This window comes from Benincasa hispida, chromosome 9 (assembly GCF_009727055.1).
Source record: "Benincasa hispida cultivar B227 chromosome 9, ASM972705v1, whole genome shotgun sequence".
NCBI classification, from domain to species: Eukaryota; Viridiplantae; Streptophyta; class Magnoliopsida; order Cucurbitales; family Cucurbitaceae; genus Benincasa; species Benincasa hispida.
The window spans coordinates 47,152,185-47,176,990 of record NC_052357.1 but is presented as its reverse complement, the minus strand read 5'-3'; the positions used below and the strand labels follow the sequence as shown (position 1 = coordinate 47,176,990).

Below are 24,806 nucleotides of genomic sequence, written 5' to 3'. Positions count from 1 at the left end.
AACTGGTTAAAATGTAGGTCTACATCCGGATCAAAGTATTTTGCTCATATATATGTTATTAACAATTTTTTTCAAGCATATTTTATAACACTAAGTGGAGTAAAAATTCAGGTATGCACACGAGAAAATAAATAAATGGGCTGCAAAATCTAGTAAACATGAAGTATAATCATATGATCGGTATGAAGGTGTGTTTCATGTGAAGACCAGACGTCATAGTCTCAATGCTAAAGGAGGAAATGTTCAAATATTGAGGCTAAACAGGTCCGAGTGGTACTATTCATGTAACAAGTGACAAGCGTTCGACATTCCATACTTGCATTTTATGGCAGTTTGCTCACATTTTAACATGCACTACGAAGACTTTATTGAGGACTACTATAAATTGTCAACGTATGCTGAATGTTACTCTCCTCAATTTCGACCTGTACCACATGAAGATTACTGGATCACGCACCCTAATATATCCGTCTTACATCCTGATCCATCGTTGTTGAGAAAACCTAATAGACCAAAAAACTCACGTTATCATAAGAAGATGGATTGGACAGAACCATTCACTTGACAACGATGTGGATTTTGTAATCAGTTAGGCCATAATCGAAGGAAGTGTCCTTCGTTATTAAGACGGTCTCCAGATAGTTATAGATTGAGAAATGAATATTTTTTTATTATATATTCAATTTTTTTAATTATAATTTATTGTATATTCAATTTTTTTTATTTTAATCTATAAAGTTGTACATTATTCTTTTAATTGAGAAATAAATACTTTTTTATCATGTATATTTAATTAAGTGTAGATGATACTTTTATTGTATATTCAATTTTTTTATTATAATTTATAAAGTTGTACATTATTTTTTTAATTAAGTTTTACATTATTTGATTGAGAAATAAATATTTTTTTTATTATGTATTAAAATTGTAGTTAATTAAGTTGTACATTATTCTTCTAATTGAGAAATAAATGTTTTTTTTAATTGAAAATGTTTTTCTTTTTAAACCCAGGACCTGTTGATCCTGATGTTTTGTACAATCAGTCCATTCATCGATCATCTGTTATATGGCGAGATCGTACTACTAGAGAAATATCTTGCAGGCGTCGAGGGTAGTTCTCCAGCGCATTATCCCACTCTACCCTCGAATACCACCGCTACTCTCTGGATTCTATGGGGTTGCCAGATTAGGAGTTATTCAGTTGGACTGACATCTGATCACAGCCTTGGTCGAGAGATGGAGGCCTGAGACGCATATATTTCATATGTCGGTTGGAGAGTGCACCATCACTCTACAAGATATGGAAGTGTTGTTAGGGTTACCTGTTGACGGTGAGCCGGTCACCGGAGTGATATACGTCGTCACAAGTTTGTCAACTGTACCTCGGTGTGACCCTACATGCTGGAAAAATTAAATGATCGAGGTTAAGTTTGATATGGTTAGGAACACAATTCCGTGAGCTCGCAGGTGATGCAGACAAGGAGACTGTCATAAGATATGCGCAAGCATATATACTACAAATGATAGGTGAAAGTCTATTTTCCGACAAATCCAATCATTTTGTCTACTTGATGTTCCTGCCTATATTAAATAATCTCTATGATGCAGGACGGTATTCGTGGGTAGAACATGTTTGGCATGGTTGTATAGACAACTATGTAAAGCAACAAAACCTGAGGTTCGTGAGATAGCTGAGCATCTCCTACTTTTGCAATTATGGGCTTAAGAGCGATTTCTAACAATGGCTCCACAGCTACAACATGTCAATGACGCTTAGTTAGCTAGACGAGCCTATGGTTCTCGGTATGTTATTTTAATTCCATTTAATTTTTATATCACTGATCTAGTTAATTTAGAATCTAAATTATCAATTTAAAAATTTAAGTGGAGAGACAGATTTTGTGTGACTAGGACAGCCACACATGTAGTCAGTCAGTACAGATACATGTTTGATCTGCTTCAACCTGATCAGGTACATTAACACTAAACCAAATTGATTATTTTTTTACACATTTTTATTGTATTTGTCTTTAATGTTCTCCAATATAATATTTTGTGTTTCAAGTTATTTGGGAGCTGTACAAAATTATTATGCATACTTTGCCCCTCTGTACGAATGGTTAAAACATATGGCAGCCGATGAGTCATCTCATATGTTTTCACATTGGTGAGTGGCATATTCCTGTCAGGGTGATGAGACAATTCGGTTTTCAGCAGGATGTCCCATCGCCTTGTAATACTGAACCCCTACCGCATGATATCGACTTAAGAACTATAGATTGGTCCGAAAAAATTGCACATTTGGTAAGGTGATGACACTATCATGCAATGTTTATTGCAGTGGGGTTTCTATTGAACAGTTTGACAAGGATGTCACTCAAGACTACATTCCTTGGTATAATAATATCACAAGGCGCTACGTCACTCGTTCGGGAGCAGCCGTGGGTCATCTTGTAAATGAATGAATCTTATCTAATTATTTTTAATTTAAATTTATTTTAAATATTATCTAATTGTTTTATAATTCACAGAGATCGAACAACAGTAGACTCCGTGATGTTGCGAATGATTTGAACCAGGTTTTTGCTATATATAGTGACAACCAAAGCTATATGGAGGAGATACATTATATCTACGATATACCTATTGTTTCTCCACCAGCTCCTAGATGTAGAGGACATGTTCGGGAAGAGGATGAGTTTGATGAGGTTGCCCATAATGTGGAAGAGTTGCCCCTGTGATGCAGACGCAGAGTCAAACTGATTATGTTAGTTCGATGATGATGATGCCAACATTTGGTTCAACACATTATGACTCAAAGACTGGTTCTTCCTCTTCATACATGCATGGACATGGTCGGGGTCATGGGGAGCATAATGAATATTTATATTATGAAACACCTACAGAGGTACCAGAGCAACATCAAGAAGAACCAGAGCAACCTGAAGTTCGAAGGCGACGACGACAACCAACTCGAAATCAACAATGTCCGCCTTGTGAGATACATTGATTTTTGTGATTATTTTTATATAAATGAGATATTTTAATTTACACTTTTTTATTTTTATTAGATATTATTTTTTTAATTTATTCTTTTTAGAGTTAAATTAAATAAAATAATAAAATAATAAAATAATAAAATATTTTTAGAAATTATTTTTATAAAATAAAAAATTAGAAAAAGAAAAGAAAAGTGAAGGTTGAATCTTTAAAATTCGACTTAGGTTAGTGAAACTTGTCCCATTAAAAAAAAACCCATATTTTTATAAATTGTTTTTAAAACAACGATATTATTTTAATTTTCCCTACTCACCCACCCTCTGCTGCAACCTCACGCCGCCACGCCGACGCCTATCGAATGCATTTTTCCTTCTCTGTTGCTTCTTTTTGTTTCTTCGATTCAACTGAGGGTTAAGTTTTTGAATCAGCCTGTCGATTTTAATACGAAATCCGACTTATTTTGGACGCAGATTTTGATTCCAACCTTGCGGAGGCACTAAAGCGCACCTCCGTTTCTCTCGAAAGTATCCTACGAAAACCGCACCTTTCAATCGATTGAAAGCCGTCGCCAGTCTCTGTTTCAGCTTCCAGCTGATATTTTGCGGGTACCCAACAAAACCCAAGTTTCTTTTCTCTGCCATTTGCGTTTCAGAGGTTCATTTTCTCTTTGTTGGCTTTGTTTAATTGAAGAATGTGTATGTTGTAGAGCAAAACTCCACCGTTTTTGCACACCCCACATTGTAGGTTGATGGCAGGAATTCTCTGCTTGCTTCTACATTTCATATTGCGTCAAATTTTCAATTACATGATCTTCTATACTGGTATAGGCCTAAGGTTAGGTTCACTGATGTTTGAGACATTTGCTTGCTAGGAGCAATTTGGTAAAATTAAAAGAAAAGTATTTTACTGAATCTAGCAATTTGATTGGACTTCTGCTTCACCCTTCAATTTATTGTCCATGCTATTGCTATCTGTTGGATTAGAGAAGGTCGTTCTATAATGTAGCTTCCATCGCTTATTCGTATTTGTTATATTTCTTGCTGATAGTATTGTAATAGCAGGAATTATTATGTCGCTTTTCAAACTTTCAAGAAGTGGAGTCCGGATGATAAAAGAGCTCTTCAGAGGTATGCTGTTCTCCCTCATTTTTAAGTACTGTATATCATTGATTTTTTTAGTGCACGTCAATTTGGAAGACATGTATAGGTGGTCTTCTAAGTCATCGGTATGAGGGTCTTTGTTCAATTACATTTTCAACATATTTAGGGTTTGATTCTTTGTTCCATTAGAAACAAGATTGTTGGATCTAATTGTTTAATTTTTTTTTTATTTTGTTTTTAATTCCTTGTCATGTTGGTTTATGACTTGTTCACTTGATATATATGTATATATAAATATTATAATATTTTTAAAATTATTTTTTGTAAGAGACAAAGAAGTATATTCACTCAAATGTAAAAAAACATCCTAAGGACAAGGGGTAGAGAAAGCCCCTCCTTAGAGACCCACTAAAAGAAAGTCTCCCGATTGTTAAGAATCATGGTAAGGCTAAAATTGTTTTTCTGGATAAGAGTGGTAAGGCTAGAATTACAAAAGAATTTTGTGTGAATTGTACACCACTAAGAGGCATTATGCTGGACGTACATACAAAAAGGGTAAAAAGAAAACTTATCTTCGAAGGTCCATTAGCTTCTTTCTTTATGAAGGTTCCACAAAAAGAGTTTTAACCACACACCATCAATTGCCACACTATAACCACACACCATCAATTGCCACACTATCTTCCATTTTCTCTTAGACCACCAATCCTCAAGCACTTCCACTAGCCAATGATTGGTTATTCTCGGCAAACAATAGATGACCGGATACAGGGATGTATGGATTGTTGATTCCGATACATGAGATCTCATCTTCGTTGTAATCTTAATGATTTGGAAATTTCTGAAGGGTCTATTTTATCTCCTCATCTCAGGCTATCGTTGATGTTTGGATTTGGCCATTGGACTCATCATGTTTTATGGTTAAATCCCTTATCGCGGATTTGGTTGTTTCTGTTGACCCCTCCGGAAGGATCTCTCCTCTATTATATGGAAGGATAATTACCCGAAGAAGATTAAATTTTTCTTATGGGAGTTCAGTCTTGGAGCCATAAACACGAAAAACAGATTACAACATTGTATGGCTTATGTGCATCATTCCCCTTCCTGGTGTCTCATGTGTTGTTATAGTTCTGAATCCCCAGCTCATTTTTTTTTTTGCTCATTGCTCCTTTGTAAAGCGTTTTTGGAATGTTATTCTGGAAGCCTTTGTTGGTCTTTACTTGTGGGGCATCCTTTTGGTGGTACCCGATGAATTAATTGGTTGGCTATTGTGTAGGGTTTCTTTTGGACTCTTTGGGGTGAATGCAATGGTTAGAGACACATCCTCTACTTTTGATAGATTCTTTGATTTGGTGCTGACTCATGTTTTCACTTGGTGTAATTCTAAGCCTTCTTTTATTTCCTATAGTTTATCTTTTTTTTCTTTCCCATTGGAGAGATTTCTTGTAATTACCTATTTTTGCTGGGGCTTCCCCTATTTCATTCATTGAATGAAATGTTTCCATATTAAAAAATCAATAGATGACCCAAAACTCCTTGAAAATGACCGACCACCCTTTAATAGCCAACGGATGATGGAGGAAGAGATGGTATAGTGATAGTTTAAGAAGCATAGATATGAATGCAAGACACGATTAGACACGACACGGACAAGGCCACACATCTTTTTCTAAAGATCTAGGGACATGGACATGACAAGGACACGACAAGAACACATTTATTAACATACATTTTAAAAAAAATATATAATTTTTTTATGAGAAGAAAATTCAAAGTAAATGGGTTGATACATTTATATGCTTAAAAAATTAGTTTGATGTATTTCACACTAAAATTTTATTATTTTTGTCATATATGTATCTTTTTAATCTACTCAATAAGTGTTCTATGCATGTCTCGCTCATTTGTTGCACTAACAAGTATCCAATATGTGTCCAAGTGTTGGACATGGACACGCTAAGCAAACTAAAGTGTCTGTGCTTCTTAGGAGATGGTTCTCTTAAGAAATTATGGAAGTTCAATTTACTAGAAATTGAGACTTTTGGAGGAGGTTCATATTTTCTTGCACCATCTTCTAATCTAGTTGCCTATACTTAGTATTAGTGTTTCAGAGCACAAATATCAACTCTTTGTTCCTTTATTCAATTTCTTTACATGCTTCTTTGTTTCTTTTTTCGGGTCAGAGTTCTTGTTATGGGCGATGCAGCTTTTGTTGTTTCTGATTAGTTTTATTCCTTTTTTCCCTCCACAAGGGCAATCTTTACTGGTGACTAAAGCAAGTCACATTCGAGGGCCTTTTTTCAAATACTTGCAAACTCTGGTTAGTTAATTTTTTCTGTCTTTTAGTTGAATATTTAAACTATCGTGGTTGCTCAAGTTCACAATATATAGCTAGTATGAATTAAGTATTAGCTACATTAGTTCATTGGCCAACAGGCATGAACCTTTGGGAATATAATGTTTTCTTAATTGCCAACCTAAGCATTACACAACTGGTTAAGGCATATACCTTCAACCAAAAGGTTAGAGATTTGAATTTCTACCCCCACATGTTAATTTTTTCCCCTTAATTGGATGTGGTAAGCTATTTTCCTTGCCTGTTATATTTGCTTAAGAATTTTAATATTAGGTATGCTTTCAATTTATGATTGTGGAATTTATTATCAAAGAAAAAGAAATCTGCTGATTGGGATTTGGGACTTCGTCATCTTCTTCATGAGAGTTTCTGTTGTAAATAACTTTTTTTCGGTAATCAGTGTCAATCAGGATGCCTTTCTTGGTAACATTTGGGCCTTTGGTGGTTTTGCCTTTTGTACTTGCTATTTCTCTACAAATGGGTTCCTATAAGAAAAGAAAAGAAACATTCAACGTTTCATCTTAATTGGAAGGTGGAAGCTATTCCAGTTTTATTATTCCGTTAGAATTCTTATCTTTGAAATAATATATTATATATTGCTTCCAAAATTTTGTGATAAATTATATGTTTTTGTGTCTTAAAAACATTTGTTTTTAATTTCAGCCACAGTGAAGGATAAATAGGCTATAGGTTCTGGAATAAAGTTGAATTGGGTAGATAATTGATAACTATGAAGGATACTTCAACTTTTTAGTGGGCATGCATGCTGTAGTTATTATTAGAGGTAGTAATAGTGGGACCGTTTATTTCTTTTTTTAGCCACAGGCCCAAGTTCAGGTGCTTCAAAGTTTCAAATGGCAGGAACAACGTCTGTATTCTACCTCAGGTCCTCAGGATGGCTGTAATGAAGAGAATGAACCAAAAGAAACGTAAGTTCTTTTAGCTTTTAACATTGCATATATATGAGAAGACTTTAGTCTTTAATTGCATCAATCACTATCACTGATTAAAATAGTATGCAGGTGCATTGTGCATTATATGGGTGTGAGTGACTCATTTTGGATTTGAACCATCAATATTTGTTCTTGTGCCTTTCTCTTTGATAGATAACTTTTTGAGATGGAAACATTCCCTGCCACCAATGTAGATAGTTAGATAATAACCCAGTTGAAACACCCCTCATTACTATATAGTGTTGATAATGGAGTGTCTCTTTATGTAATTGAATTTTTAGATTTACTAAGTGTGTTTTTGGCTATTCAGGAATTTTTTTAAAATTATTTTTCTTAGTGGCATTTGCATTTCTTAGTACTTTTGGAGAGGCAGTGTGGATGCTTGCGTAAAACCAATGTCAAATATATATAGATACACATATAAAAAACACTTTTTCTCCCACTAATTATACAATTAATTTTGAGGTCCAAAATCTTTATTAACGAGAATACTGTCAAGAAAATCCTAGTTAACCTTACTTTTTCAACATCAAGCTGAAGACTCTTCTCTTGTGAAACTGTTGTCATTGGGCTTCAATAATATAGACTCACATCCCGAGTAAAAACATAATTTAAAAGTTTCTCTGTGGTCTGCATTTGAGTTATTCTGTTGATTCTTCTCTACCAGAAACTGTGATTTGCAGGATATCTGTCACATTTGTCCTTAAGGATGGAGAAGAGCAACAAATTAGAGTTCCCGTTGGAATGTCCATGTTAGAAGCTGCTCATCTAAACGATATAGAACTTGAAGGTAAGGAGTTTGATTCACCCCCTCCTTAAAAAGTTTAAGCACTATCCTCCATTTCCTCATGATTCAAGCATTTATTTTACACAGCCAAACATGGTATATTATGGTATGCTGGCTCTTGAGTTTCTGTTTCATCACTAGAAACTGTTTTCTCTCTCAAACCAGGAGCGTGCGAAGGTTCATTAGCTTGTTCAACTTGTCATGTTATTGTGATGGTAAATTGCTTTCTCTCTCTCTCTCTCTACAATTCTACACTTGGCTTTTGTGTAACATCTGATTAAATCACGTCACAGGATATGGAATACTACAACAAACTAGAAGAGCCAGTTGACGAGGAGAATGACATGTTGGATCTGGCATTCGGGCTTACAGAAACGTGGGTTTCTTGCACATAAATTTGTGACTTATTTTGATATGTTCTTTGATCTTTGGAGTATACACCACTTATTTAATTTCACTAAATGTTATAATTCCACCCCGATGTTTTGAAACATTTCAATCAAATTTCTATTCGATAACATTGTAGAAATTGAATAACTAGCTAATGACTTGGCATTTCAAACACTAGCATTATATTGTATTGGGTGAGATATGAAACGTTAGTGAAAATATATCAGCAGATGAGTTTTTATTTATTTTCTATCTTTTTTATTCAGTTTTGTATTTGTTTTTTGTCGCTAGTATATCACTCCCTTGCGGATTTTGTTTTCCTAGGGCATTAGTCTCTTTTCATTTCATCAATGAAAAGTTGCCTCTTATTAAAACAAATTAACTTTGACAAGACTAAAAACTGTTGACTACTTCATAAATCAAATGATATGTTAACCTGTTTTTGTTGGGATACTGCAGGTCTCGTTTGGGATGTCAAGTTATTGCAAAGCCTGAACTTGATGGAATTCGTTTAGCCATTCCTGCAGCCACCAGAAATTTTGCTGTTGACGGCTTTACTCCAAAGCCACACTAAGCATTTTGGAACAATGAGAGGAGGACCAAACAAGGTTTAACCCACTAGTTTTGCCTCATGATTCAATTTATCTCTGCTTTCATGGTTCAAAGTATGTTAGAAACTGTTTTGAGAATTGGTTAAACTTATCTTCTATTCTTTTGAAAATGTTGCTGATATATCATGATCAAATTCCATAAAAGAAAGAAATATTAAATTTTTTTGACTAAGTTCTGATTACAGGTCAATAATTTATTTAAAAGTTCTTGGTGATCCTTTATTTATTTCTTTTCTTCCTGTTCATGCAATTTCTTTTGTTTAGTTCCTCTTTTCCACTCTCTATTTGGGTGGGCATCAGCATGTGGCAAATTTGATCCACCTTGAAGGTTGAGATATCTTAACCATCGAGTTATATGCTCATATTTGAAAGACTTGTTATAATGATTTTAGAGAAAATTGTCAATAGTACTGTTTTCAAGTACACAGATGTACAACCTATAGAATAAATCCTGTTCAATTAAGGTTGAGGTTGTTCAGTAGTACTGTTTTCCAACTAAAATAACTACATATGAGAATTTAAGTTATATGGATTCTATTAAAAAAGTAGTACGCATTGTAGTTATGATTTCCATATGTTTTTGAACTCATTATGAACTTTCAATTGACTTGACATAATTTTACTAGTTAAGACATATTCACTTAATCAAGAGGTTGGAAATTTGAATCTCTCCACCTCACTCGTGTATTAGTTGGACTCATAAGAAAATTTAAAATAAATATGCTTAAAAATAATACTGAAGTTTATTCTATTTTAAAGAAATATGGGTTCGGATATGAGATACGAATGCAGTGACTCAACTTCTTTTACAAATTAAGGACATGGATGCAACTAGAAAGTATTTGCTAAAATATGCATTTTTTAAAAATATTTATTATTTTTATATAGGTTAAAAATTAAGAGTCATTAAGTGTGTGGTTCTATATGCTTAAAGAAACAAGCTTGATGTATTTTTCCTTCAAAATTTATGTTTTTGTCCTGTATTACTGTGTATTTTATAACTTATATCTTGTAATTTTGAACATTAGTCTCTTTTCATTCACTTAATAAAAAGTCTTAGCATCATTTTTTTTTAAAGAAAAAAAGTGTATTTAATATTCTTAACAAATGTTGAATACATGTTTATTAAATGTTGCATCGAACACATAGGCGGCAGAGGTTTTGAAACTTGTGGATTATAGGGGACTAGGTATAGGAAATCTGAAAGCTTGTAGCTTGACCTTTTAGCCAAATGGTGTTGCGCTTTTATTAGGAATTTGATGTTGTGTGGCACAAAGTTATTATGGGCAGTGTTTTGAAAGGCACACTCGGGCGAGGCGCAACTAGTGCAAGGCGCATAGATGGCGCCTCGCCCGAGTGCTTGCACCTAGTCGCCCCTCGCCCGAGTGCGAGGTGCACGCCTTTGCTGTGCCTTCCAAGAAGTGCAAAGGCGCGCAAGAGTTCTTCACCCTGTGGTCGGCTAAGATCAAACAACTTTGATGGCAATGGAGAGAGGACTGATCAGCTTTGGCAACTTTGACATTGACAGTGAAAGAAGCAAAATCGAGGAGGGGGAAGGCAGAATCGGGGAGGAGGCTGGCTGGTGAGAGAAGAGAATACAAGAAAAGTAGGGGTAGGGTTTTTTTTTTTTTTTTTTAAGGGATTCTTAGTTTTGTTTTCTTCTTTTAAATGTCAGTTTATTAATTTTTTGAAAAAAAAACATTATTTTTAATAACTAATAAGAAGCTAGTAATTAACTTATTATATTTAATAAAAAACTAGTATTTTACAAAATTGATGAAATGCATTATTTTATTTTATCTTTTAAAAAAACATTATTTTAAATAATAATATTTCTTTCCATCAAGGTTTTTGTTATATATATATATTATAGTGCGCCTCACAAAAAAAAGTCCGTGCCTTTTTGTGTGCCTTGTGCCTAAGCTTTAGAGGACCATTATGCCTTAATGCGCCTTGGGCATTTTCAAACACTGATTACGGGTAAGTTGGTTGATCTCTTCCCTTCTGAATGGACCTTGATTGGGGTCAGCAACACTTATAGGTTTTTATGTAGAGGGATTGTAGGGGAGTCCCTCTCATGTCTCATTTTACTTGTTGTCAAGTCGGGGGATGGGAGAGATACTCTTTTTTTAGGAACAGTGGTTGGGTGAGTCCTCTTGATGATGTTTTTTCTCCATTTATATCCGTTGTCTTTCTTGAAGAATGCTTTAGTGGTTCTTGTTTTGGCCCAGTTTGTCTCCAACTTTGGGTTCCGTCGTTCGTTTTTTTAATAAAGAAACAAGCGATATTGTTGATCTTTTTCTTTATTGGGGGAGGTTTAGTATTGTGTTGGTAGATGGGATATTCACTTTTGGTGTCCTAACCCTCCATAGGGTATTGGGTATTTTCTTGCCATTCTTTCTTCCCTGGAGAGACTCAATTTTGTGGGGACTATGGGGTGAGGGACATAGTAGTGTTTTTAGAGGGAAGGAACCTAATTTGTATGAAGTTTGGTCCCTCACAAAATTTCCTAATTATTCTTCGAATCATATCTTGATCGATTGGATACCCTTTAGGTTATCTCTGAATTTTCTTGGGCTCTCTTTTTTTTTGTATGTCCATGTACTCTTTCATTTTTTCTCAATGAAAGTTTTGGGCATTCATAAAAAAAACTAGGGTCAAACTTCTATCCATTGTACTAAGCAGTTTTAATACGTGTTGAACAATTATCGAAGTGTCCAAGCCAATACGTTATCCGTGATTCTTAGTTGTACTTAGTTATTGGCCAATTCATCTTTAGAGAAACGATACATTTGTTCTTTATTATTAGCTTGAGTCATTATAAGTTTGGTAAATTTACACACATAAAAAGCTAGGGCTACTAGTAGAAGCTAATCAAAAAGTATGAGTCAAACATACTAACTTGGATATTTATTTTATTTTATTTTAAGGCAAACTTGAAGATTTTGTATAAACTTATAGCAACCTCTAGAATTTGCTGGAGGCAAATGTAGCAAAGGCAGCAGGTTAACTTAAAAACCCACATGCTATTCCTATACCTAATGAAAGACTTGAAAGCAAGATCTTCTAAAGAGCTTCTATTTTTGCCATCATCAACAACCAGTTCTTGATCGAAGGATTTTGGTTAAGGTATATGATTCAGTCATTTGCCATGGCTTTCATCGAGAACTCGATCTTTGCGTGTACTCTACAATTAGTTGAGAAAATGAGGATGACTTGTCTTTGAGCAATCTTGTGGGAGTGTCATACTCTTCAATGAGTCCTACATGATGAGTAATGAAAATTTGATTGTGGATTGATGAGGAAAGTACTCGATAGACTATGTGGATATTGATACGAACCATGACTTGGAAGCAAAACCATATCGCCTCCAAGGACAGAAGTTATCTGATGTGCAATTGTTATGATTGTACATTCAGAAAAATGTTGTCGTAGAGTATGTTGAACTAAATCATCTATTGTTGTATCCATGGATGTGGTGGTTTCGTCAAGGACCAACACCTTACTTTTCTTGAGTAGCACTCGACCGAGGCAAACGAGCTGCCTTTGACCCATGCTCCAATTCTTTCCATTCTCACTAACTGCATTGTATTTACAAATGAATGAGTTTCAACAAATTCACTTCATTGAAATCTTTACCAAAATATCTAGAAATATACCTGGTGAATCTAGCTTCCCTTCCTTTTTTCTCACTTCATCTCCAAGATGGCATTTATCCAGTGCCTGATGTATAAATGAAATGTTTGCATTTATCCAGTGCCTGATGTATAAATGAAATGTTTGCTTTCATGGAGGGTAAAAGAAAAGAAAAGGGGGAAAAAGAGACTTCATTTAAGGGGAATGATTAGAAGAGGAAACATGTTACCTCCCAAATGTCTTCATTTGCATATTCTTTGAGGGGATCAAGATTGCTCCGTACGGTGCCTTCAAACATCGTAGGATCTTGAGGGACAATACTAAGTTTGGATCGCAAATCATGTAGTCCAATTGTTGTTATGTTGACGTTATCTATCACAATATGACCTGCTATAGGATCGACTATCCGAAAAAGTGTTTGTATTATAGTTGATTTGCTGCTTCTTGTTCTCCCAACAATGTCGGTTTTTTTCCTCCTGGAAAAGTACATGATGTAATACCTCGCAACACAAGAGGCAATTGTGGTGCATAACAAATCTACATGATATACAACAATGAGCAAAATTCAAGATATTCACTAGAATTAGATTCATCAAAAGATACTGAAAGAATTGAAAGTACCTGCAGGTTATGAAGTTCAATTTCTCCGAATGCTGGCCAACTACGATCTGGTCGGTTTTCCTCGATAACTAGAGGTGGCTCACTAGGGATAGAAGTATATTGAAATATTCTCTTGATCAATATCATTTTGTTCTCCATATTGCAAAGGTTCCATGTTAGCCAAGTTTGCAACATATTGAAGTTAAGTCCATAGATTACTGATAACCAGCAATGCCTTTAGTGTAAAGAGTAAAAGGAATTAGGCATGTAGCTAAAAAAAATTTGAAGATCATTATTTAAAGATAGACCAACGTGATAAAGTACCTGGATTAATGACTTCCACAGGGATAGATATCAAGAAAATTAAAAAGAGGCAAATGTAATGGAAGACAATAAATCGAGACGGAAGCAAAGCCATTCCATTGCTGCAACATTGTGAAACCTGGGTCGAGAGTATGCATCAATCAATTTCATATTGGCATCCTTGAATCTCGACTCTTGATCGAAGCTCCTAATAGTTGTTGATTCAGAAATTGTTTCGGAGAAATGTCGTATCACTGGAGCCTTGCAAACTCCAATCAACCGTGATAGCTCTCGTGTCGTTGGAATATAATGTTGCTGTGTAGCAAAAGCTCAATGTAAGGTAGGTGCATGGTAAAAGCTCTAAAGATTTTGGTTTTCACATTATGTAACTTCCTGTTAAGACAAATCACAAAGTTAGAAGGTATACCTCATACCAGATGCATAGAGCCATCATAGGTATAAAGATAATGAAAGCCTGCCATGCAACTTGAGACATTACTACAATGGTTCCCAAAAGCTGAATCACATTGAAGCAAAAGACTCCAACTTGAAATGGTATGTCCATATCAATAGCACTTTGGTTCGTGGAGGCCTGTAAACAAAAAAACGGTATTTAAAAATTATGATTAGAGGTTTCAAGGAAGTGTAACACGAGTATAAATTCACTCACTCTGTTAAGGATTCTTCCACTTGGAGTAGAATCAAAGAATGACATTGGAGCAAGAAAGATGCTTGTATGCATTTTAACGAAAAGTTCAGTTGCAGCTTTAAAACCAGTTGTGACAAGAAGGGTTGATCTCAAAAGCACACAAAACGAGCTTCCAACGGCGAAAGAAATAAAGATGATATACAACCAAGAGGTAGAAATAGGAGGCTCCATATCCTTTGAAATAAGAGTAGCCCATGTCATCCAATATTCACTTCTAATTTGAAGAATCTGAAAGAGAACTTGACTAAGTAATATAATGGGCACAAGAGCTCCACCATAAGCAGACTTGATATATTTCCAGTAAATTGAAAATCCAACTCTTCCTTTCTCTCTTTCTTCTTCTTGTACAAGTTGCCCATTCGACTTATTGGCATCGACTGCTTTCTCGTCTTGTATACCTGTTTTATCTTCCTCATGTGTAATGCCATTAATACTAATCATAGACTCGTCTTCCTTGTTAGTAGTTTTTCCAAAAGTATCTTCTTCCACATAACTAATGGCTGATAATGCTTCCTTATGTGCACCAACAAGTGCCATAAAGTCGGTTCCGGGCCATAGAATTTCATCATACTTTCCTACTTGAGTAATTCTTCCATCTTTCATGACCTGACAATAATGAATCTTTGAAGCTCAGATGTAATATTATAAGGAACATAGTTAAACAGAAAGAGGGAAGTCCTCAAGTACTTACTAAGATAAGATCTGCCATTGGTAAAAATTCTATTTGATGAGTAACGTAAAAGATTGTTTTTGAACTCAAAACATCAAGGAGACATTTCTTTCAGGATAATCCATACAATTGATTATTGTAAATCCATATATCAAGTGCTAAAGATGGTATAATTCAACACACATTTTTTCATTTTGTTTGAAAAGAGGGAAGCAAAAACTCAAAAATTATAAACAAAGATTAATTAGCAAACAGAATTACCTTGAAGAGATGAGAACTTGTATGGGCATCAACTGCACTAAAGGGATCATCAAATAAGTAAATATCAGCATCTTGGTATAAGGCACGAGCAATTTGAATTCTTTGCTTTTGTCCACCACTTAAATTTATTCCTCTTTCACCTATTATCGTCTGGTCACCAAATGCGAGAATTTCAAGGTCCTTTTCTAGACAACATGTTTCAAGAACTCTTTTGTACCTTTCTCTGTCCATCTCTTTGCTAAAACGTATGTTATCCTCGATCTTTCCACTCTGTATCCATGGTGATTGTGCTACAAAGGCCTTACTACCACACACTCTCAGACCCCCTGATATTTTAGGTACTTCTCCAAGGATACAAGATAGCAAACTGGACTTGCCTGAGCCTACTGTACCACAAACAACAACTCTCATTCCATGTTCCACTTTGAAATTAATATCTTGCAATGTTGGGTTTGAAGAAGACGAGTCCTAAGAAAAGTTCCCGTTGACAATCTCAACTGCTGTAGTAGAACTACCCATTGGAAGATTCTCTATAATATCAGGCTTCAAATCGTCAAGATAAAGGAATGACACTATTCTATCGAGTGAAACCTTCGTTTGAACCACCATTGAGATTGTTTCAGGAATATTGTAAATTGGTTCTTGAAGATTACTAAACGTTGCAAGTGCAGATAAAATACTTTGCCAGACTCTAATGGGATCCCTAAAAGCATACAAGTCCCAAAAGTGAAAACGGATACAAATGTTGGAGTAACCCAAAAGACGAATGTTGTACCTGACAATGTATAAAGGAACTTCTTTAACCATCTCACCTCTATATTCCTAAGTTCGGATATCTTAGATAGAAACTTCATCTCCCATCCCTGAAGCTTAAGAATCCTCATATTTCTTAAGATTTCAAATGTCACCTTCATCCTTGTGTCTTTTGACTCCATTATATTGTCTTGAAATTCCTCTGCAACTTTCCCAATGGGATATTTATCAACATTATAGCTATAGTTGCAACAAAAGCTGCAATTGAAGCACGACCAAGATTTTTATACAAAAGCAACAGAGCAAATCCAACTTCAAAAACCACTAGCCAGGCATCATGCATATGCCAACTAAAATCACAAACCCTCTCAGCATCTACCGCAATGAAGTTGATGATCTCTCCACTTGTCTGCCGTTGCTTGATTGGCAAGAAAGAATCAGATTCTTGTTGTAGATCATTGCAACCAATGCTGATTGAACCTTCATTCCGACTTGTTGTACCCTAAAGAACCAATGCCTTATTGCAAGATACTCCACAAGTTTTGCCAAGAAAAATATAGAGACCAAAATGTAGCCTTCATATTCGAAATCTCGGTGACCGTTGAGATATTGAACAAAAGTGTCAATAAGATATGGGCCAACAAAAGTAGCCAATGTGCCAATGAACGCGAAAGCAGTGGTTAAAATTATCTCTTTCCAAGCCGAGTAGAATAAACCCTTTACCAGAGAGAGAATGGTGACTCGGTCGATTGTTCCACACTCAGACTTGAGTTTGTTTATGAGAATCTAATAGGTGCCTGAAACAACATCACAACTTGCAAGTTGAGGAATATCCTCAAGGTCTAATGCCTTTTTATTTCCCATTGCAATTAGAGGACCAATCCAAGAGAATGAAAGGATACTGAAAATTCCAACGGTCTCATACGGGGTCATAGTTTCATCTCCTTTATAGTTCACTGACTCGATGCTGCCATTACTGATTGTAGTATATCTTATGTCACCATTTAGAAGGTGTTCTTCAAAAAAGTCTTGTTCACACACACTCTTCCCATAGAACCCAACATATATGATCAACAACCCAGAGACGACGGACATAACATCCGAAACCAAGTATATAATGGGCAAGGAATGAATTTGTCTGTAATAAACTGAGTCCAGAGTAAGACAGTAACAAGAAACAACAAAGTAAGAAGCCCACCAAACTCTCAAGTGAATTGCAAATTTTGATTTGTTAGTTTTGGTAACTTGAAAAACATTGTCCCATGCAAATGCTTTCAACCCAAAATCTAGAAGGGTTGTCAGAGTTTCCTCAGACCACCCATTTCTATACTAGTAAAAGCAGTCAAGAGAGACAAAAACAAGATTGAAAAGAGAAATAATGAGGCAGCACACGAACGTTTCGTTATAGTTTAAACGCCTCATCTCACTTCGACGTTCCCCACAACCTAATTTCAACTTTAAGCACACCCATGAGAAGCAAAGAACAAGCAACAAAACCAAGTGAGTCAAACCAGAAAGGCCATGAGCTAAAATGGGTTTAAGGAGAAAGTGAGCAACAGAGCCCATAGGGGAAGAAGGGTCATGAAAGAACAAGTTTGTTAAGCTTTGCATAGAGTAACCAATGGAACCCATGATTCAAAAAGCTTGGGAAGATGGGTGTGCTATAAAACTCAGCTAGGTTTAGCTCAATCCAAGTGAAGAATGAAGTTAGTCCACAGCCTCCAAAGATATATTCATCAGAAATAGAGGGAGAAAACGATTTAAAAACAAAAAGGGTATTCCCTTTGTACTTTCTAGGTAATGGACGACAAATCAATCGTTTTATACTCTCTCAACCCCAATTTGCGATTAAAATACAACATTATTTTAGATAAATTATTACATTATTAAAGTCTTGTTGTTTTTAAGAACTAATTAGATCCATTAACGAAGTTTCCTGGAACATAAAGTGTATTAGAAGTCAAATTTGACGTCCAAGCATTTGAGTCCCTTTTTGGTGGTTGAGTGATGCACAAGGAAAGTTTAAATTAGTTGTGTTCTTAATGTGAAGTTTTTAATTGCAATTTTAGAGACTCAACCATGATTTAATACAAAATGGAATGTATGAGAATTTTTTTATTTCCTTGGCATATTTCATGTGGACTTTTACGTCAGGGTTGGTTATTGAAATTATAATATCAAGTTGTATGATATGTTTTCACTACTTTTTAATGTGGTTGGTAGTAAATTTAAAATTTGAACAGTACAATTTAAATGTTGTCTTCAAAATTTAATGGCTCGGGGCAGTTTGTTTAAGATTAGTGAAAAAGAATTAGTTTTTCTTTAATTATTGTTAGTGGCTTTTGTTTAGGGTGATGTCTTCTAAATATGAGCATAATGACCTAATGGTTTAGTAGGGCTGTGGGAATCATTAAGGGAGAGTTTTAAGGTTAATACATTAGTGGTAAAGATGTCCATGGGTGAGACTTGGATGATTTTTTTAACTCCATCTTTGCTCTCCATTTCATTTTCCATCATCGCGAAATTTTCCAACTAATGGGGTGGAGATTCTTCATAGGGAATTTTTATGGATCGGGTTTGTTTTTTTTTTTTTAAAAAATAATTAACTTAAATTACCACCATAGAAAAGTTTTAATCAAATAGTTAAATTTCTCACTAATTTTTTTTATACGATTAATTCCACATACACAATTAGAATTTAAGGAGAAATTATTAAAAATTTTCTAGTGGAAGGAAATAATTATCAATCGAATTATATATGTGTTCAATTCAAATTTATTCAACATCTTGACCATTAAATAATAAAACTTGAAATTTAAATAAAATATTTACATATGAATAATAATAACATAACATTGAACTATTATCTATCAAAAATATTTTTCCTATTCCCTACATCACTCTGTCTATACAGGTAATTCTTGCGGTGAAAATGAACATCTCTGGACTGATTGTTTCCACTTCAAGAAATGGAACATAATTGATGCACTTGATCTTCTGTGAAATATTTCTTTATCTTATTTCCATATTCGTTCTCTTCATTTTGTTATTATTCATTATATAATTGATATGTACTACCTCTATCTCAGATGCTCATTTACTAAAATGAATATGTTGAATCCATTTAGCAAATTCGGGTGCATTCTCCGTCCCACCTTGTTTAGCCTATCAAAAATATTTTTCCTATTCCCTCCCTCAATCTCTGTCTAGTAGGTAATTCTCGCGGTGAAAATGAACATCTCTAGACTGGTTGTTTCTACTCTAATGAATATAACACAATTGATATATTTGATCTTCTATGCAATATTTCTTTATATTATTTTCATATTCGTTCTGTTCATTTTGTTATTGTTCATTATATAATTGATATATATACTACCTCTATCTTGGATGTTCACGTACTAAAATGAATATGTTGAATGCATTTACTAAATTTGAAAGTGAGAAATTGGGATGAGAGAACAAAAGAAAGAATTTATTTAATTTAGTAAATTTGAAAATAAGAAATTGATTGGAGATAAGATACCACACATGCCTACGATTGAATGGTTTTTTGCATTTATTTTAAAACAGGCCTCTAAATTTTTAATTTTATACTTAATGGATTTTTGTGATAAGTTTGTCACTTTAACTAACTCACTTCATTGATATATTAATTTATTTTAAGTAAAATGTAAAACACACCTTTAGTCTTTGAGATTTGGTTAGATTTATATTCATCCATAAAAATTTTAAAGTAACACTTTAGTCTCTAAAGTTAAGAAGATAATTCCAAATGTTCTAGATGTCAAAGTGAATTTAGCTAAACGGTTTGACAGGACCCTCTACTAACAAAATTATCAAATTTAAATAAGAAATTTTACGATTGGTAAAAATATGCACTTTTTGACATCAATCAAACCTATTGAGCTTAATGCGATTCTTTGCTTGTTATGGACGCCATCGAACCCAAATAACTAAGCGATTAGTCTAATTAAGAAATTAATTAAAGTAAATGTGAGGTTTTCATGGATGCTATCGAACCCAATTAATCACGTATCTATTTTGATCGAGAGATTATTTAGTAATTAGGATGCTTGCCTTGGCTATCCGGATAAGTTGACTAAGCACATTAATTCAAAAGAAATAATCTCTAGTAATCTTATGATCAATCAAACATCGAGTGGATCCTAAGTCATGAGCTGGCATTTCTACTTTTCTTGCACTTTAATTTTTTGTACTTTACTTTTCTGCATTTTATTTTCTTTGCATCGACAGTCAAACCATTTCAAAACCTCCCTAGACCTAGACTTGTTGCTATTACTACGCCGTTGTATTGGTAGTGTTTAATTTGATATAATATAAATTTTATTTGATTAATGGAGCTTTGCAGATGATAGTAAACCTCTACTATCAATATATTAAGGGGCAGATTGGTTTTGGAAATGTAGACAATCAGAATCTTTAGATGCTCAAAATTATAAATCTCCAAAATTACAGATGTTCGGTATCTTTAAATAACCATGTTTGTTTTGTAGAAATATTTTTGTAAATATCTGGGAATATTTTGATAACTGTGTTTGTTCCCTCGGATTTCTACTCAGAAATGCCTTAAATTTATATAATGTTCCAAAAATGCCTTTATGACTATTTGTTAATTATAATTAATTTAATATAATTTGAACGTATATAATATATTTGTTTTTATTATTTGAATTTCTTTTTGAATTAATACAATTTATATTATTTTTATATGTTATTTTCCTACGAGTGTTTCTAATACTGTCAAATTAAAATGAATGACAACTATAGAATACTTTGAACTACTAATTTAAAATAATGGTCGCCGAAGTTGGTCATCTAGAGTGGTCGTCATAAGAATTGGTCACCTATAATGGTTACTAGAGTTGGCCGGCAGAGGGTGGTGGTAGCCACAACAACATAATAGAAGCTTTTAGAGCACTTTGGTAATTTTAGTAATTATACAAATTAGAGAGATATTAACCATTAAATACTTAATGGTGTCATTGATGCCTCATTAAATGAGGCCTACATTTACCTTACCCTGAAGAAAGTTGACTCTAAATTGGTATATAATTATCAGCCTATTAATCTTATTCCATGTGCATATTAGATTATAACCAGAGTTTTATCTGATCACTTGAAAACTGTCCTTCCTTCCCCATTGTTGCTTCAATTAGCTTTTGTGCCTAATCGAAAAATTAAAATGAGTTGATTGATGACTGGTTTCTGAATAATAAGTGTTGAATAAGTTGGTTAATGCCATGGGAGGGGACAAATCATGGATGCATCTTTCTTGGTGAATGAGTTGGTTGAGAAGGTTGATACATTTGATTGAAATTTCCTTGATGCTCCTTTGCAAATTAAAGGATTTAGCCCTATTTGGCGGTCTCAGATTGGTTATATTTCAATAGACAGTCATAGGTAAGATTATCCCATCCGTGACATCAGGCAGGGGCATCTGCTTTTACCATTCTTATTTATTTTGAGTGCCTAATCGTTTGAGTTGCTTCATGGAACATAGCTCTTCGCTGGGCCTCTTAATTTTTTTCTATTGCTAATCTCATTGATTTACAACATCTCTTAGACGTGGTTCAGATTTTTGAAAAAGCTTCTGATTTGACTATTAGTGTTTCCAAGAGTGAATTATTGGGGATCCATATCAATGATGCTAATTTGGCTTGGTTGTTGAATATCTTTGGCTGTAAGCAGGGTAGTTGGCCTTCTACTTATCTTGGTTTACCTATGGGTAGGAATCCACATTCTCCTTGAATCAATTATCGAGCGGATACAACATAAACTACACAATTAGAAATATGCCTACATTTCTAAGGGAGGCCAACTTACTCTTATTAGACTACTTTATCTGGCATGTCTACTTATTATCTTTCCCTTTCTTGTGGCCCGTTTGATGTAATTAAAACTCTGGAGAAGTTGGTTCCGTTTTTTTTTTTTGGGAAGAATCTCATGGTGATGGAGGAACACATATCGTTAAATGGGAGATTGTTCAATGTCCAAGATTGATGGGTGGCTTGTTGGCTTAGATATTGGCAATTTTTGTCTATGTACTTCTGCTTTGTTAGAAAAGTGGATTTAGTGTTTTTCATGAGCCTAATGCTTTGTGGCGTAATTTTATTGTAGCTAAGTATTACTCTCCCTCTTGTATTTGGCTTGCTGGTATTCAGGGTGGGTCCACACAATCTCCTTGGTGGTTTATTTCACAGACTATTGGTTTAATTGCCTCTCATACTCGGAGTTGTCTTGATAATGTTATTTCTATTTCGTTTTGGAAGGATCCTTGGCTTGATTATGGTATTCTCTACAACATTTTTCCTCGTTTATTTAGTATTATTATTATTTTTGTAATTTAACCAGATCTTTCAGTGACTAATGCTCAGGTTGCTGAAACAAAGACTTGGTACTTGTATCTTCGCCTCTAATCTTAATGATTTGAGATACGGTTAAATGAGTTTCTTTGTCTCATATTTTTTTTTTTATCATCAATTAAGTTACATCCCCTTAAATGATAGTTGGTCATGGATATTGGAATATTCTTTGTCCTTCTATGTTAAATCTCTATTAGATGATTTGGTTGATATGATTGAACCAGATGTCCAAGTCCTCCATTCTGTTATCTAGAAAAAAATTTATCCAAAGAAGATTAAGCTTTTCCTCCGAGAGCTTAGCCTTGGTATAGAATCGGTATGACGACCCTAGAGGGGGTGAATAGAGTTTATTCAAACTAATTAAGATTTTTCCTAGTAAGCTTTTCCTCTGGGAACTTAGCCTTGATGTAAGATCGATGTGATAACCCTAGAGAGGGTTGTTGAATGAGAAATTTTGGACCAATCACAAGTTGCCACATCATTTACTAAATTAATGACGAAATTTTAAATCATTAAATTTGGGTCCAATTAAAAATTGACATATGTCCCAAACCGAAGTTGAAGACAAATTTCAGTGACGCCACGTGGTTTTATCATGACCGTTGAATCAGATAAAATTAATTTGACCCAGTTTGATATTATTATTTGGGTCAAAGTCCAACTAAGCCCAAAAATAGGTTGAATTTGACCCAAATGTCAAATCAGGCCTAAATCCAATTAATTGGGCACAAAGGCCATGTACATGGACAAACCAAGCCCAAACCCATGGGCTAACCAGGCCCAAGCCCATGAAGCCCATCAGAGAGCCCTATAAATAGAGGCACTCTTCTCATTTCAGGGAAGGATTTTTCTACATTCAGAGAGCCCAGAGAATTCATTAACAAGCAGAAAACTCCCAAGACTCTTGAAGCTGCACTCCTAGAAGACAAAAGACCCTTGAAGACATAAAGACTCTTCCAAGACTTCAACTTCAAGAATGTTCAGTGTTTTTCTTCTTCAAGTCAAGTACATTCACCCAACTGAGAAGGAATTAGAGGATCAAGTATTAGAGATCGAACCACATCACATTAAATCAACTTCAACATCAACATTAACTCAAGTTCAACTCCACGAAACACGTTTCTCAGAAAACTTCGTGTGAACAAATTGGCACGCCCAGTGGGACATCTCTATCTCTTATCTCTCTCTCAGCATCCAAACAAGGCAAATGGCACCTAAGAAGATGACATCCAAGGCTTCCTCCACAAATGGCTCATACATGGGACCTGTCACCCACAACCGCTCAAGAGAAGTCATGCAGGAGCAAGAGTAAAGCTCCCTCATCGCCCATAACATCTTGAGGCAAATGATGGAATCCCTATAAGGCGGGATTGTCATAAGGAAAACCCCTTGTTTGACAACTCTATTTTCGCCTCCAGCACGCCGAAAAGAGATTCACTGCCAGATGTGATCTCTGTCATGATGGCAGATGTGATGGCAGAAGTAGCCATGGCAGAAATGAAAAGGAAGATTAACTTTTTGATGAAAGCCGTCAAGGAGCGAGACCATGAGATCGCTGCTCTGAGAGAAAAAATGCAGTCTTGAGAGGCTGTTGAATCAAGCCAAGCACCTACAATCAAAGCAACTGACAAGGGGAAGACTGTGCTACAAGAAAACCAACGGCAACAGTCAGATTCGGTGGCCTCTCTGTCAGTCCAACAACTGCAAGACATGATCATGACCTCCATAAGAGCTCAATATGGAGGGCTGACTCAAACTTCCTTCATGTGTTCCAAGCCATACACCCAGAGGATAGACAATTTGAGAATGCTTACAGGGTATCAACCCCCAAAGTTTTAGCAATTCGATGGAAAGGGCAACCCAAAGCAACATATTGCCCACTTCATAGAAACATGCGAAAATGCGGGAACAAAGAGGGATATACTAGTCAAGTAGTTCATTAGAACCCTAAAAGGAAACGCCTTTGACTGGTACACAGACTTAGAGTTTGAGGTGATTGACAGCTGGGAGCAACTTGAAAGAGAATTCTTGAATCGCTTCTACCGCACTAGGCGCACTGTCAGCATGATGGAGCTGACAAATGCCAAACAACAAAAAGGGGAGCTGATCGTTGACTATATCAACTGATGGAGAGCTTTGAGTCTAGATTGCAAAGATCGACTCATCGAATTATCTGCTGTAGAAATGTGCATGCAGGGTATGCATTGGGAACTCCTCTATATCTTGCAAGGAATAAAACCCCGTACCTTTGAAGAATTGGTGACCTGTGCTCACGACATGGAGCTAAGTAT

General features: G+C 35.0%; 1 protein-coding gene and 1 pseudogene across 2 annotated transcripts; one reads left to right on the top strand and one right to left on the bottom strand.

The window, feature by feature from the left end:
• Positions 1–3,265: 3,265 nt before the first annotated feature.
• On the top strand, positions 3,266–9,369 carry LOC120087192 (2Fe-2S ferredoxin-like). Of its 2 annotated transcripts, none has more exons than XM_039044099.1 (8): positions 3,266–3,654; positions 4,062–4,127; positions 6,353–6,420; positions 7,276–7,385; positions 8,093–8,199; positions 8,362–8,411; positions 8,490–8,572; positions 9,046–9,369. In XM_039044099.1, exons 2-8 carry the CDS (start codon positions 4,070–4,072, stop codon positions 9,158–9,160), a joined length of 591 nt encoding a protein of 196 aa, XP_038900027.1. In that variant the 5' UTR covers positions 3,266–3,654; positions 4,062–4,069; the 3' UTR covers positions 9,161–9,369. The 2 variants fall into 2 exon arrangements, with proteins under 2 accessions (XP_038900027.1, XP_038900026.1); XM_039044098.1 differs by having other exon boundaries at positions 3,268–3,605.
• A 2,070-nt stretch (positions 9,370–11,439) lies between these two features.
• Positions 11,440–19,415, bottom strand: LOC120085154 (annotated as a pseudogene).
• Between the last annotated feature and the right edge of the window lie 5,391 nt (positions 19,416–24,806).

Coding starts and splice junctions, on each gene's coding strand:
- LOC120087192 (XM_039044099.1), top strand. CDS start 4,070: ATGTCGCTTTTCAAACTTTCAAGAAGTGGAGTCCGGATGATAAAAGAG. Junction 4,128..6,352: donor GATAAAAGAGCTCTTCAGAG/GTATGCTGTTCT, acceptor TCCCTCCACAAG/GGCAATCTTTACTGGTGACT. Junction 7,386..8,092: donor GAGAATGAACCAAAAGAAAC/GTAAGTTCTTTT, acceptor TGTGATTTGCAG/GATATCTGTCACATTTGTCC.